Source organism: Pantherophis guttatus, chromosome 5 (genome assembly GCF_059756535.1).
Source record: "Pantherophis guttatus breed Tessera chromosome 5, ASM5975653v1, whole genome shotgun sequence".
Taxonomy (NCBI): domain Eukaryota; kingdom Metazoa; phylum Chordata; class Lepidosauria; order Squamata; family Colubridae; genus Pantherophis; species Pantherophis guttatus.
The window spans coordinates 33161729-33178134 of NC_142067.1; the positions used below are offsets into that span (position 1 = coordinate 33161729).

General features: G+C 36.5%; 1 protein-coding gene across 5 annotated transcripts in view; it reads right to left on the reverse strand.

Moving 5' to 3' along the window:
* The window catches only part of ABI3BP (ABI family member 3 binding protein), a 155156-nt gene that overhangs the window by 29601 nt on the left and 109149 nt on the right, over window positions 1-16406 (reverse strand). For all 5 annotated transcript variants that reach the window (XM_087894852.1, XM_087894851.1, XM_087894850.1 and 2 more), the window contains 8 exons: window positions 14457-14516; window positions 12461-12508; window positions 10912-10986; window positions 9282-9356; window positions 7068-7142; window positions 6902-6976; window positions 4851-4907; window positions 4148-4222 (listed from right to left, as the gene is read on the reverse strand). In XM_087894852.1, coding sequence (XP_087750978.1) covers window positions 4148-4222; window positions 4851-4907; window positions 6902-6976; window positions 7068-7142; window positions 9282-9356; window positions 10912-10986; window positions 12461-12508; window positions 14457-14516 — 540 coding nt within the window. The remainder of the gene's footprint in view (window positions 1-4147; window positions 4223-4850; window positions 4908-6901; window positions 6977-7067; window positions 7143-9281; window positions 9357-10911; window positions 10987-12460; window positions 12509-14456; window positions 14517-16406) is intronic.

Sequence of the window (16406 nt, forward strand, 5' to 3'; positions counted from 1 at the left end):
ATACACATTGACTTTGCAGGCCCATTTCACGGGCAGACCTTCATGGTCGTTGTAGATGCATTCTCCAAGTGGGTGGAGATCAAGCTAATGAAGGCCACTACCACCGACGCAACCATCAGGGAGCTAAGACAGTTATTCGCCACCCATGGGTTACCGGACATCCTAGTGTCAGATAACGGGTCACAATTCACCGCGACACAATTCGAGGGCTACTTAGCAGGAATGGGGATCAGACATGTCCTTTCAGCCCCGTTCCATCCGGCTAGTAACGGACAGGCGGAGAGATTTGTAAGGTCAGCAAAGGAGGCCCTTTCACGTTTAAGCCCTGGAGACTGGCAGGAAAGGATAGACAAGTTCCTAATAGCGCAGCACTCCACACCCTGTACAGCCACAGGCCGAAGCCCAGCAGAACTATTAATGGGACGGAAACTCCGAGGAATATTAGATAGGCTCAACCCCAATTACTCTCCAGAGGTTTTCAAGGGGGGGGGAGAGGAAGCTTAGAGAATTCACCATAGGAACACCGGTTTACGCTAGAAACTATGGACAGGGCCCACTCTGGGAAGCCGGGACAGTCACAGAAATCACAGGGCCCAAATCGTACAGGATAGATATGGGGGACGGGAGAATGTGGCGCAGACACATTGACCAACTAAGAAAACGGGTAACACCGTTTAGACACCGACGACAAGTTAGACGACCCCACCTCTGACCATGACTACCAGCCAGAAGCACAAAACACAAGCCCGAGTAGAGCGGAGGACTTAGCTGAGGATTCTGGTATCCAGCGCCGCCCCATCGAGGTAGTCCAAACAGCCGGAGAAGTCGCCGCCCATGAGGAGGTCCCGGAGGCCTCATTGGCGGAGCAGGGAGAAACAGAAAGTCCCTCCGACCTGCTCGACGCCGCCCCTCCGACTGAACTGCGCAGGTCAACTAGGACTCGTACACGCCCTAGTCACCTGAGAGACTTTGTATGTAAATAACACCCCAAGTGACTTCTGGGAGGGGAGGAGTGTTATGTAAATAGGTTTGTTTTGGTGGGAAGTTCGAAATAACTGACCCTCAGCTGATTGGCTGACCACTACTGTTGTAAGGTATATAAAGGGAGCTGGCTCCCAGGTTCAGCTGCTGAAGTCTCACCATATAATAAAGAGCTGTTGTCACGAGCTACTCTGGCTTCACCCAATTTAACAGAGAGGGAATGGAGATTTTACAGTATCCTTCCCCAGGCATGCCCACCAAGCCACACCCACAGAACCGGTAATAAAATATTTTGAAACCCATCATTGGTTGGGAAGCCCTTCAACAAGTCACACATGCCCTGATCACTTCACAACTGGATTGTTGCAATGCACTCTACATGACATTGCCCGTGAAGGCCACCTGGAAACTACAGCTAGTTCAGATGCAGTGATAGGCACCTCTCAGTGTGCCCATGTGACACAGCTGCTACATGAACTGCGTTAGTTGTCACTTGGCTTGAAGGGCTAATTATTTTTTTTATAAATTCCTGTTTAATATAGAGCCTAGATATCTGACAGAGCTCTTATCGCCAATATTTATCTCCACTCAGTATATTCCAGCTAAGTAGGTGTGCCCCAGGTTCCCTCCATTAAACATGCCATCTTGTGGGACCTAGGAAGCATGCCTTCACTGTTGCAGCTCCTATTCTCTGGAACAGCAACCCACCAGAGATAAGAATGGTGCCCTCTTTCCTAGGGCTCCAGAAAGCTTTAAAAATCTGGCTTTGGTGCTAAGCCAAGTTTGAAGTTTATTTTTTAATGCCCCTTTGCTTTATTTTGTTGATTTTGTTGCTTATTAGGGCAGATTGCTTGGGATTGTCTGATTTAATGCTTTTAGCTGTTTACATGGCTTTTTTTTTTTTTCTAGTTTTGTATGCTGCTCATAATCCACTAGATGGCCAATATAAATAAGTAAATAAACCTAAGAAGCTTTTTTTAAAAAACATAAAAATTCTGAGTACTGCAACCTACGTTGTTTCAATTTGTGCGCATCTATTCCAAACATTCTTCAGTTTTGTATTTGCTTATAGTCTCTATAAATTGGCAACACTAACTCAACAGTTTTGCAAGACAACCCACAGCATGTTTTAAAATTCCAAGTACCAGTGCAGAAAAAATAGGAAATGTTTTGTCTGACAATTGAAAAATGATCTAAAATGGAAAACCTTACACAGACAAGCTTTCGTTGCCATAGATACATCACCAACTGGCATCTTTCGGCCATTCTCGGAATCTGAGGTCCCTGGCAGAGTCCACTGTTATTTTCTGAGAAGTTGTATTTGGTTATGGATATTTGGAACATTAAAATGTCCAACCTACTGCTGCTTGAAGTGTGGACATTAAAGCCAGCTAAACAATTAGACTGCTTTGACAGATGAGGCTCCATGCCCAAAGATACTTTGCCCAAGTTCCCATTAACTTGGAATTGGCTCTGTTCATTAGTCAAGGATGTATTTCTCAGCAACAACAAATGTCAGACTAAATGCCAGATAGGTAAATTTCACAAGTAATAGCTACACCATCTAAAAGAAAAGGGTCTGGATATTCCTCTAGGCATATATTTTTTATAGAAAATATGATAATGCAGGAATATAACTGAATTGTCCACAACAGTAGGCAAAAAAGCACAGAAATAGAGAAATAGACTTCATTAGATAATACACAACCCAATGTTTTATTTCTCATATTTACATTTTTAATATAATTTAGGACGCTATACATGAATACTATACAATTTTATCTTTTTGATCAATAAACTATGTATGATATTATGCTAGTTTTCTTTTAAGGCTTGAAAAAGAGACGGAATATCAAATTATAGGTTGTTTTTTTAAAAATTAGTGAACAGTCTGCAAGTCATGGGATGAAAAGAAAGATTTGTCCTTCAATATATTCTTGCATTATAAGGAAATATTTGATGGTCTTTCACTTTTTTTCAAATTATTTTGTATATATATATTCAAGTCATTGTTGATCCCTGGCAACTGCCTGAAAAAGTACCTGCAATTTTCTTGACAAGATTTTGGAAATGATTTTCCATTGCCTCCTTCCTAAGGTTGAGAGAGAATGGCCGGTCCAGGATCACTCAGCAGGTTGTGTGCCCAAGAAGGGACTAAAACTCAGACTTGGTTTCTGAGGCCTTAACCACTACACCAAACTGTCTCTTTTATATTAAATATATAAAACATAAATCATTAACTGTTCTATACAAAGGCACAATATTTGTTGCCTCTTTATTTAATATAACATTTATTTTGATTTAAGGATTAGTAAGAAATGGATTATTAATGAAATGCTGTATCAAAATCTAGTATGAAACAGAAAGAGTTTTATATTTCAGAGCCTATATAATTTGATTTTTTAAAAATCCAAACTTTTTAAATCCAAATTTGTCTTACTTAAACTCAATTTATTTAGTTGGGTCTTGACAAATATTTTCAATGAATAAGCAAATTGTTTATATCCTCTCTGTAGTCTCTAGTGGCGTTTCACTTTTCAGGCTGCAATTAAAGTGTCAGAACCACTAAATTTTTTCTTGCCCTCCATCCCAAAATTTATATGGAAGTAATTATGGCACATCCAAATGTTAGGACATGTTTATACTTGAATAATCACAGTTAGAATCTGTCATGGTTAAGGGTTAATTATGGTTCAAATTACATCTCTTTCTTTATTTGCAGCTATTGCTACTTTCTTAATGTGAAATAAGCATTAACAGAGCATCAAATACATGTCTACCAGGGGTGGGTTCTACTTATCTTTACTACTGGTTCACAATGGGATTGCGTACATGCGCTTTGCTTCTGCGCATGTGCAGATCGCTTCTGATGACGTCAGGATCAGTGGGTGGAGCCTCCCGCCAGTTTTACTACCGGTTCTATAGAACCGGTCCGAACCAGGGGCAACCCACAACTGATGTCTACTGAATGGCTTTATTTTCCTCTGGCATTTGGTTGTAAAACTGCAACTAATTATTTTACAATAATTGTATTATTGTTTTCTATTTATCTATCTACAGAGATAAGCAAAGGACCATAAAGTATACCATTAAACATATCTGGAACAAAGTAAAGATGCCACTACTAAACATTTCAACAATATGAGGAATAATATTTAAGAGTTACCTCTTGGTTTTTTACTCCAGGACGGTCTTCCCGGTGTTCTAGTTCTAGGAGGGGCTGGTGTTGTTCTGTGGACAACTGAAAAAAAGGAATGTCAAACTTATTAGGAACTGACTGGAGACAATGATATATTTATTTTCACTATGGTTATTATAATTCCGGTTCTCCTTATTCCAGTTCACTGGTTTTAACTACAACACCAAATTAGCTCTCCAAAAGTTGCATCTTAGCTAGCTCCAGTTAATAAAAGAGGAAAGGTAAGCATACTGAGATACAGCTTAACTTTATGATCTGCAACAGCAAAACACTGACTGGTATGCAGTGTTTTGACAGCAGCTAAGCTGATGCAGAGGGCAATATGCAATTTGGAGAAGCTTTTGGGGAAAAAACTGTATGCAGTATTATATACTAAAGCAAATATGAAGTGTAACTGTTCAACGGGCAAGATCATACTGAATGTTTTCAAAGAGACTGAAAGTAAGAAAACAAGCAGGACATTACATATGTGATTGAAGCTGGAGGTAGCACCAAAGACTGCACAGTTCAACCTTAGGCTACAAATATTCTCTTCTATTAATCCAAAGTATGGTTCAGTATTTCAAGGACCAGACAGTTTTGCTTTTAATCCAAGATAATAAACTGATCAGCTAAATTATGGTTCTGTATTGATTTTAGTAGAGTGGGTTTCCTATTTTGAGGGCTTTACCTTTTCTCAAACGTGGAGTTTTGGTGACTGTCACTTTGTCGTTCAGTTTAGATGAAGCTAAAACAAAATAATTAAACATGTTAAGTGTACCCAGTGTTGTTTTTAAATGGAATATTATGACTTTCAAAACAGAAAGTACTAGACCTTCAAAGCAATGGTGTTACAGGTGTTCTAGGAAGATTAAATTTTTGACATCAGAAACTTAGAATTAATAAGATTTCTGATTCAGAAATCTGTTTGAGGCAATATTCTGTATAGTCAGTTTCTATACTTAGGTGGATAATGTAGTATGTTTACACACACACACACACACACACACACACACACACACACACACACACACACCACACATACACACTGATTCATATAAAATGAAATTTAAGTGAATAATTGCTCATTCCAGTTAACTTTGACGTATAGATAAATAAATCATCCATAGTATCTTGGAACAATTGGAAACATGATTGTGAAGCTGAATTGATTCTGGATATGTTGCAGTTAATATACAGGGAACAAAAGAAAAGTCACAGCCACAGTTGGGTAGTTCTGTGAGCCAGATTTGGAAATAGAACAACAAGCAAGATTATTGCAAGAAAAAGAATCCTAACACATTGCCATCTACTTATTTTATTAATATCAGCAACTAAATGTATTCCTAGTATCCTTTTATTCTGTTCAAAGAGCAGTTTATGGCGATATTGGAAAGTTCTCTGGAGGTCATTCTTAATTTTCGTTTAGCACCAAAGGAAGATTTGGCTATTAATTCAAATGTTTATGTCTTAATAAGACTTGTCTTGTCTATACTTCAGTGATATCCATTTAGTTTTCAATGTGATTTTGGCTATATCCCATCATAAACTTTTTATCACCACATGACACTGCCTTTGACTAAGTCCCCATCCTTATCCTTTTAAAAGATTTGTATGCTTTACATTGCCAATGTTGTTTTGGCTCTGCGGTATTGCTCTGGCTGCATTTTTAGTAGTTTGAGTACCTAAAACCCAAAAGCAAACAAACCAAAATATATCAGTAACGATGTTAATCCCAATTATTGTCAAAATCTTATCTTTCAGACTGCAAAATAAATGCAGATGTGAGGGATAAACAGCCCTCTCCATCTCTGTTAGTAATAAGCCAAACCAAAGCTAAAAGGACAAATTACATTCAGACATTCCTTATGGGAATTCTTTTTGCAAGTAAAGTTCCTGCTGCTAGCCCAAAAATTCCCAAGCTTTGGTAGGTGCAATTGTTTGATTATTTGATCTCTGTCTAGATGTTGTTCAGTTCTAATCTTAATAAATCATGAACAATGGTCATATTGATTAGGCCTGATGGAAGTGGTGTCCTAGAAAGTCTGCTCTCCTTGCTTTCGAAGAAACATAATATCCTTTAGATTGCTGAACAGTTATTTTTACAGAAATAATACATAAAGAGTCCTGCCAGCCTATCACTTATTATTATTTAAGAGAAGAAGAAATATGAGATGAATAAAAAGTTATTATTCATTTTTCCTACATCCTTTTCTTTTCCTTCCATTATGGGTTACCCTATTAAATAGTATCAGACAACGGGCAAATCAAAAATTAAGAAACGTAATTCTTATGCAAATAGAGAAGCCAAACTTTCCTCAGTCACTTTTTCATGAAGCCGTGTATCAAATTTAGAAGATAACAATTGTGTGTGTGGTGGTGGTGGTGCTGTATGTGTATGTGTGTGTGTGTGTGTGTGTGTGAGAAAGAGAGAGAGACATAAAGACATGTTCATAAAACATATTAAAATTTGACTTTGAAATGTAATATCACCATTGATGGTGATATATTGTATAACAAAGAATTCATTAGCATGTAGCATACCCAATAATGCTTAACATATTGGCTCTCTGGGAAAAAAAAAACCCCTTACTTTTCATATAGCTTTTGTTATGACTCATTATGGATAACTAAAATAAGTTTATGTTGATGTATTTCAAGATATTATATCAGTTAGATTTCAAAACACTAATAGCAGTTTTAAAAATCTCATCTATATTTATTTTATCAAAATGCAAATACCAGGTTTAGTCTTGTTTCTTCCTTGTTTGTCAGATGGTTTGGGTTTTGAAGGAAGAAGTCGTGTTTCTTTTGGATCTGGAAAAAAGTGAATGGGATATTAATTATATTAATTAGGAATCATCCCTTGTGTTTTATTCAATAAGAGTACATTATTGTATATGATTACCAAGTGTTTCCTTTGTCTTTTCAGGGGCAACAGGTACCATAGTTGTAATACGATCTTGAGAGAATGGAATAATTTCTGTGAGACAAAAAATGGAGACATCATGAAAGAAATGGAAACATTAAAAAAAGTTAATTTTCAGTAGTTTGTTTAATGTAGTTTGTTCCAAATAATTTAGTCTCCAATACATGAAAAAAAAAATCTTAGACAGAAGGATTTTATTGCATTAAAAAGTAGTTTGGAAAACAAATATCCATGCATATGAGTGAAACCACGTATTCATGAATACAAAAGTAATCCTTGACAGGTCTTTTTTCATTTTGCCTTTTGCTTTGCCTTTTCTGACTTGGGAAATAACAATCACAGATTGATATGCTTCCAATTGTTCCCTGAAACATTACCTGCAGAGAATGTGGATTCATTTAATATGCTCTAACATCCTATAGGATGCCAGGAAAGATTAATGAAGTATTTTATGTCAGATTTATTTGACATAAATAAATAAATATTGGAACATGGTAGAGAAAGGAATCCTTTTGCAATAAGGAAAGCATTGTATAAGTTTGTAATATTTTTAATTGCATGTAGAAAAAAACTTAGAATCATCCAAAACACATTTCAAGATTCTGTAGCAATTCAGGTGTTTTGTACTTCTAATCAATCTGAATAAAATTTGAAATAAAACATATTTTAATTGCATATACAACTTCAGTTTTTCAATTTTAGGCAATCCAAATTCATATTACAATAACACAAATGTTTTAACACTTGTTTGACAATTTACTTACACAATAAATTTATATTCTGAGATAATCTCAGTTTAAAAATGGCAGGAAATTTGTTTTTCTTTTTGAGAACATGGCCAAAAAGAGGCATTAATACTTATATCTGCTTTCGGCTAATCAGGCTTTCAGATATCATAATCATGTTATATGGAAGTAGTAAGGTAGTAAACAATAGTATTACTATGTAATAGTAGTACTTCTAAAATATAGTACTAATAATGTAATGTAATAGTCATACTTCTGTAATACAATATTATTTGCATTTTAAAGACCCTCCGCTCTCAATGAATTTCAGAGGTCTTTCCTCACAGATTGGTCAAGCAATGATTTGAACCATTGCTTTTTCTTAATGAGTCCCAATTTCCTTCAAAATACTTTTCTGGTGGTATTTTAATTGGTATTAATTTAAAAAAAATAGATTTTTATTATTTTATATTAGTAATTTTGTGAAATTTCATAATCTTTTCTATTGAATGAGCTCCCCATCTACTATACAAAAGGGCTTCTGGGACTTCTATTTGCTGTTTCCTTTGCTTATACAGATAGGTGTTTTGCTGAAAATCTGCAAGTGGAGCTAGAGAAATAAAGGCAGCAATATTGTGTGCTGCCAGTTAAAATGGAGCAGGATTCCCTTGTTTTGAGCTTGTCAATAGCTTATATGAACAAACTTACTTATATGGATAAGTATTGAAGTAAATGCTTATAAAGAGCCATGGTAGTGCAGTATTGCAGGCTAATTCTGCCAACTGCCAGCAGTTTGATCCTGATGGGCTAAAGGTTGACTTAGTCTTCCATCTTTTTGAAGTCAGTAAATAATATTAAATATTTGTCTAAGGCCTATTTCTAAGTTGAGAATTTAAGTACATGTACAATTTCTGACATCAACTTTTCTTTGGATTTATGCACACTAATTAGCAAGTTTATGGTAATTATCATGGATGGGATAACAATAGGATACAACATCAATGGCAAAGCAAAGATGCTTTGCATATGTTAAAAGGAATCTTATTTATTATTTTTAAAGTTTCCACAGTAACTTGTCAGACTAAATAATTAGGCTAAACTTCTGAGCAAATTATAAAATTTAATGTTTCACCATGTAGGGATTATTTTAAAGAATTAACTTACATAAATACACGATGAAAATGTATTTAAAAAGGAGGGGAGGGAGAGGGAGGGGGAGGAAGGGGGAGAGAAGATCCTGCATATGAGTCCTGGGACAAACTATACACAACATATAGGACTATTTTATGTAAATAATCTCTAAAAGGAAAAAAGTTGCAACCTAAGAATTACTATATCCAACATTCTGTCCTGTCTGGATTTGTTGTATGCATCCATAAATATACCATGACAAACCCAGTGAGGAAGTTTAATGGTGCAGTTTTAGTGTAAAAAACAGTGTGATGAAAAGTAACAATTATATATCTACCTGGTTTTGATTGTTGTGTTTTTTGACCAGGACCACTTTTAGGTGTGGATGGATCATGATGTTTGACATTTAGACCTGAAAAGAAGCAATGAACTTTTGTGAGAATTATTTATCATAGTGATTTAAGAAATAACAATTACAAAAAATAATAGAATTCACAAAAGAATTCACAAGATAGACAAGAAGAACTAGAAGGAAATCAATGAGTTTTGCTGCTTTATTTATAGTTTTAAATTTATTCTTTGGATTCCGGTCTAGATTGCAAATCTGACAACAGAGTATTTTATTTTTTCTTGGAAGAAGGATGGTGTCACTTGAATTTTTTTGGCTCAAAATCCATTCTTACACTATTTTTTTCAAATCTGTGCAAATTCTGAAAGGGTTAATTCTAACAAATGTGGCGGATACCAGCTAGACTACTCTATATTAAGAGCAGAGAAAACAATATTTTTTTCATCTAAATTGCAGGAATTTGTCATAGAAACTCTCTTTGAAATGTATCTGAGTGTATGGCAGAGATCATATCTGTCTCTGTCATAATGGCAGCATTTTTTAATTCATCCTTTCAGTAGATGCATTTTCAGGACTTCAGTTTCTCAGGAAAATTGAAAATAAGAACAGTTCCAACTATTTATTCCAATAGAGACTCTATTTTGCTGTTTAATCTGGCACAAATGCTGGCATTTGCAACTCATTTGGGTCCTGTGTTTGATCCTGTGCCTTGATCTAAGATATATATATTTCTTTTATTTTCAGATAATTCTTTTTAGGGAATATGATTTTTTTCAAATAGCTAAAACTTGAAAAGTTTTTTTTTTTTAAATAAGCAAATAATCTGAACTTTTCAAATTGACTTGAAAAATTCTTACTGGTCAGTTCAAATTATATTACAAATCTTAAATTTAAAGGGGAAAATGTATATTCCCATTCAAATAGAAAACATGTAGAATAGCTAAATTTGTACTGATTTAAATATATAGAATAAAAGGTTAACATTACATCTGTTGTGCAATGTTCTCATGTTAAAGGTATTCTGAGCATAATCCAAGTTGCAAAAATGCTCTAAATCAGACGAAATTGTTTAGGTTAATAGCAAAGACAACCTCCTGGCTATTTTCTAAAACTGGAAATGTCTTTTACATGAGAAGTTACGAAAAAGGAAACTTTTTTTTAATAAGCCAAAAATGTGGTTAAAAATAAAAAATGTTATTCTGGTTGCTAAGAATGAATTCATCCTTTTCTTTTATACTCTGCTGGCATGTCTGTCCTATATTTTAACAGATAAGAAAAGGAATAAAGAGTTGCTACTATTTCTGAGTAAGAAACTATTTTTACGGAAAAATAAATTAACTTTGATTTTATAATGTTTGGGTTTTTCCCACCATTACTTGTTCGTTGAAATGCATCTCTCTCTCTCTCCCTCCCTCCCTCCCTCCCCCCCCTCTCTCTCTGACACACACACACGAACATAGACACAAAACTATTAAACAGATTTTTTTTTTAGTTTTTCATTTTAGTTATACATGAATACGTGCTTTTCCCCACATTATTTTATGTGAGTATGTAAAATGGAACTCTATTAAATATATTTAAAACAAATTCCTGAAAGTCGAAATAATGAATTACTCACTGGATTTGGTTGGGGTTATATCAGGACTGGAAGAAGTTTTTGGTCTGGTTGGAACTTGATGTGTTTCCTTAGGAGCTGTAAGAAATTATATTGAGGGTTTTTTAAACTTTAATATCCCAAACTACAGAGAAACAGAAGATTCAGAAAAACAGCTCTACAATTACATACATACATACATACATACATATATCTCCAATAAAAATCAGTAATAATAATGTGACTGTTTAATAAAACATGATGCTATAAACACGAGTATGTTGTAAAAAATGCTGATTAAAAAAAGATGAAACTCCAGAAACTAAACTACAATATTAATTCTCTGAACTAGATACAATGGGATCTGAGATCTATACAAGAGAAACCACCTCCCAGGCTCCTTTCCATTATTTAAATAAAAACACTGGCGTAGCTAAGTAAAAAAATGTGTTAGCACAGCTTTGTGAACTCTTACTCAAGGGAGCAGTTTCATCAAGTGACAAGAAAGATAAATAAAAACATTTGAGGTCAAATGAGGTCTATGAGTATCTGACTGGAATTTTCCGAAGTGCTTTTCAGATCTTACATGGTCTTCTGACTGAAAGATATACATGTAGACATAGATTCACAGTAAATACAGATATAGTTTTGAGAGAGAACTATACCTGTATTTAAAAAGAATTGTCTTGAATGACTATTCTTCACTCCCAGTCAGTAAAAGTCAGCTTGAAATAGCTAGGCTGTTTTCTTCTTGTTGTATGTTCCTGGTTCTGCCACTGTTGTGTATGTTACTGTTTTTTCTTCTGTTAACAAGAGGCTTCACGTGGTTGTACATTCTAATCATTTATTACCTGCCTACATGTGTATAATTTCAGTTACTTCATGGGTAACTTCCAAATGCTAACAGTCACAACCACTTGGTGCTGGCATTGCCATCCTACTGCAGCACTGGTCAAGGGCTCACTACTAATCCCTCACTCTAACTTGCTTCACACACATTTTTTTTCCTCTGAATGACTTGTCACCTGAGCTATTCTAAATAGAAACATAATACTTCTTTCAGCAGAGTGTCAGGCCTGAGTTGAAACAGCCTGAGACACAAGTATCATCCAGAACTGTAACCTGTTAGTCAGACAACTTGCCAGCCATTATAAATCTACACATAACAATACTTATTCACCATATCTTAAGAAGAGTAATTGGTTATTGGTTTTCTCACTGCAGGTGGAAAAATGAGAGTGGAACCAGGGATTCCATAAACACTTCCATAACATGCATTGAAACAGTAATGACAGCACCATTTGCCAGCCTTGTAAGGCACAGTTTTATGCCAGCAGACATTCCTGCAAACTTATGAAGTCAAGATTGCATTGAAACAGTTGTATTCCTGTACCACTGATACATACTCTATGGCTACACAACTTGATAATAATATGAAAAAGGCATTAATAATGAAGAACTTTCAATGAAAAGGTCAATGGGATGATAAATGTGATGGCATCTCACTAGACATAAAATTCTCATTATTTGAAATTATAAAAAAAGTCTAAAAATCCATAATTAAACATATTACCTGTTGATGATTTTGCTTGTTCGGTTTTAAAAATAACCTCTTCTACCTCTGAATCAGTAATATCAATAAATAAAATAAAAAACATTCCGTATTATATTGTAAATAAATTGCAATATAACATGAAAAATAAATTTTGGTTTCCTTCTGCTATAGCAGTTAACAAATATGCATATTTTATTTGACCATGTTTCAGTAACAAGCTGTATATGAAGCATAAGAATGTCTTCTGAGTATATGAAATACAAGCATTAGTTAGAAGGTTATTTTACTAATATACATGTAGCCTGTTGGCCCCTGACCCCTCCAGCAGACAAATCCGAGAAGGAGGAGGAGGAGGCAGTGGCGTGGAAGTTAAGGTCAGCATCAGGGCAACCTGGGAGCTCCGAGTGGGAAGAGGAATGGAGCTGGCAGAGAGAGAGAGAGAGAGACAGATGAAAGAGTGTGGGCCATCGGTCAGCCCCCTGTTGGAGAGTCAACAGCCCCCGAGTCTGGAGGTGGTTGATGAAGAAGAAGATGAATAGTTGGGTCCAATGCCTGATATGAGGCAGAAGGAAGACCCACTGCTGCTAAAGAGGCCCCACCCTAGCTCTGGGGATAAAAGGCAGGGGGCGGAGATGAATAGGTGTGGCGGACAACTATTCATCTTACAGCCAGATGGACTTGTTAGCCTGCAAGAGAATCTTTTTGCCGGGACTGCCAGCATTCCTAATAAAGGAATCTTTTGAATTCACGTCAGAGGGTTTGTTGTGTTTGGGGAGCTGGGTCAGAACAATACAGAGCATTGCACTCAGAGGCACAGGCTCTGTCTGTAACTTTTTAAACCAATTATTTTTTTCCCAAGAATTGTGCAGAAGATAACCAGACAATCCCAGAAAAACATGCAACTGCTTTAAGAAAGGGTGAACAGGTGTACTCCATTCCATTTTTTTGCCTTTTTGAATCCCAGGCAATGCACACCTGTAACATATAATGGATTGTTTCTAATACTCTTACTATGTATTTGCCTATGTATAGCCATTATTTATTATTATGAGCAGAAAATGATAGGAATGCATTTGTTTGTTAGAAAGGTTTTATGAATGATTGGGAATATACAGATTGACTTTGTTAGTTAGAATATAATTCTGATTCCATTTTGCATAAGCATATACTCATCCAGTGGTGGGATTCAGCTGGTTCAGGCCTTCTCGGGCGAGCTGGTAGTTAAATTGCTGGCTGGCTCCACTCCTCCCCTCCCCACCCCTTCCAGGAGTCCCAACGCGCCTCATTTTGGGTCCCAGGGAAGCCTACTAGGCTCAAAATGGGGTGTGGGGAGTGCAGCGCACCCACCTGTGGCCCGTTTTTGCTCCCAGGGGGGTGCAGGAGGCCAAGTGCTGTCTGTCACACCCCTGGCCACATCTACCCAGCCGGTCATTAGGGCAGAGAACTGGTTGTTAAATTATTTGAATCCTACCACTGTACTCACCCAAAGTTAATTCCATTTACCTGAACCATTCTCAGACTGAAATACAGATGTTTGCCTTTATTTTTTGCTACCTACAATTGTAGCTTTTGGAAGCTACATTATGTGGAGTACATCTAGCTTAATAACCACAAAGTGTAAACACTCATTAAACAAACTAGCACTTCCATCCATCAAAAACTATTGAGAAAGTATTTTCATCATCTGATTCTTGAAATGAGCAATCACTAACATCCTTTTTCCTATATTATTTTCAGCGTAAAAATAAAACTACATCTCTTTAAGACACAGAATATTTTTCTTTCTGTTTTCAGTTAACTGTAATGAGAACATAATGTGATCTAATGGGAATATACTGTAACATACAATACTATTATAAGAACATATGATGCTGATTATGCAGTATAGATTGGTTGTCTTAAATTTCTTTAAGTATTGAATCACACTCTCAGGAAAAGAATTCCTAGCTATGGCCAAAAAAATAAAATAACCAACACGATCAGTGTATTATTGACAAGATAAATAGGGATTTACCATGCTGAGGTGGTGGTACTTCAGTGCTGGTCTGAGGTTTATGCCTGGCATAATTTTTCTCTTAGGAAAAAAAACCCCAAGGAATGCAAGTTATTGATTGATACATTTTTCCAGACTCTGGGCTGTATACTGACTGGCATATTTACCAGCATGCACATGTGAACAAAGTGTATTTTATAGAATTTAAAAGACAAATAACATTCTTATGTAACATAGTTTAAATCTATGCGCAAAGGTATAGATGTAAATAGCTGACTGTATTAGTGATGAGACTAATACAAAAGGCCTTCCCATGCCTTTTAAGTTGCACTTGTACTAAACAACAGGTAAGAGGTAGTGGGGTTTCTGTTGAAAGAAAACAACCATGGTCAGAGACCACAAAGGACTCCACTGTTTCCTCCAGAAAAGCTAAAGTTGCATTTCATGCCATGTCTTCTTTTATGGATCTAACTCAGAGGTGATATTCAACTGGTTCTGACCAGTTCTGGAGAACCAGTAGTGGAAATTTTGAGTATTCGGTAAATACCACCTCTGACTGGCAGAGAATAGATGGACCCACCTCCATCTATTCTCTGCCTTCCAAATCCCAGCTGATCGGGAGGAAATGGGGATTTTGCAGTAACCTTGCTCTGGAGTGGGGTGGGAATGGAGATTTTACAGTATCCTTTCTCTGCCACGCCCACCAAGCCACACCCACCAAGCCATGCCACGCCCACAGAACCAGTAGTAAAAACCTTTGAATCCCACCACTGATCTAATCTGGCTACATAGATTATCAGAAGAGGCCCTTTTGAGAATCAGCTTACTTTCACTAGTAATTGATCTAGTTGGTTCCTTGGAAAGGGTGATAACGTGCACATCCCAGGTTATAATGTGCATTCCCAGGAAGCACATTTGGCTTCCAGTCTCCCGGACTTAAAGAAGTCATTGTTAGTTGAACTTATTTAGATTTGAACCGAATTGATATAAAATTAATTGCTTTTTATTTTTATTTTTAAAGTGTGCATTTTTAATCATGGTAAGCACTGAACGTTGCATAAAAGATAGATGGGGCATACATTTTAATAAATAAATAGATTTTAATGCATAGAATAACTGGGAAAAGAAATAAAACAGGCAGCATTTTATCTAGAAGTAATTACTGTACACGGGCAGAGATACTAAAATGAGGTTTCTTATTAGAAATTCATTTGGCATAATTAGAATTAGAAATATTATTGTTATTCATATGAATCGCAAAAATATTTTTGCAAAATAGGACTTTCCTAACTTTCATGTTTCCAAAGAAGATTTTACGAAGTCACCTGTAAAAGTCTGAGAAGCCCCTATTTGATATTCAGTACACTGATAGATTTACAGTTTCAGTAACAGATTTGTAGCTCAGATTGTAACTAAAATGCCTTCATTTCATGCTAGAACACTGTTGCTTACAAGCCATTATGAAAGAATTCTTTGCATAATTATATATATTTATAATATAACTCTTTAGATAAGAGTTATATATAATATAACTCTTATCTAAAGACCTAGCTAGGGGTTTTGGAGTGGCAGGCACTGTGTTACAGTGGTTCTTCTTCCTTTGAAGTTGGTCTTTAGAAGAGCACTTGACGGCCGTAACCGGGAGGATTTTTCATCAGGTTCGCCTGATCCGCCAGTTGCGTCCCTTTCTGGATCGGGACTCGTGACGCACGGTCACTCATGCCCTCGTCACCTCCCGTCTGGACTATTGTAATGCTCTCTACATGGGGCTCCCCTTGAGGAGCACTCGGAGGCTCCAACTGGCGCAGAGTGCGGCCGCGCGGGTGGTGATGGGAGCGACGTGGCGCTCCCATGTAACGCCTCTCCTGCGCGAGCTGCACTGGCTCCCGGTGGTCTTCCGAGTGCGCTTCAAGGTTTTGGTCATCACCTTTAGAGCGCTCCATGGCTTAGGACCTGGTTATCTACGGGACC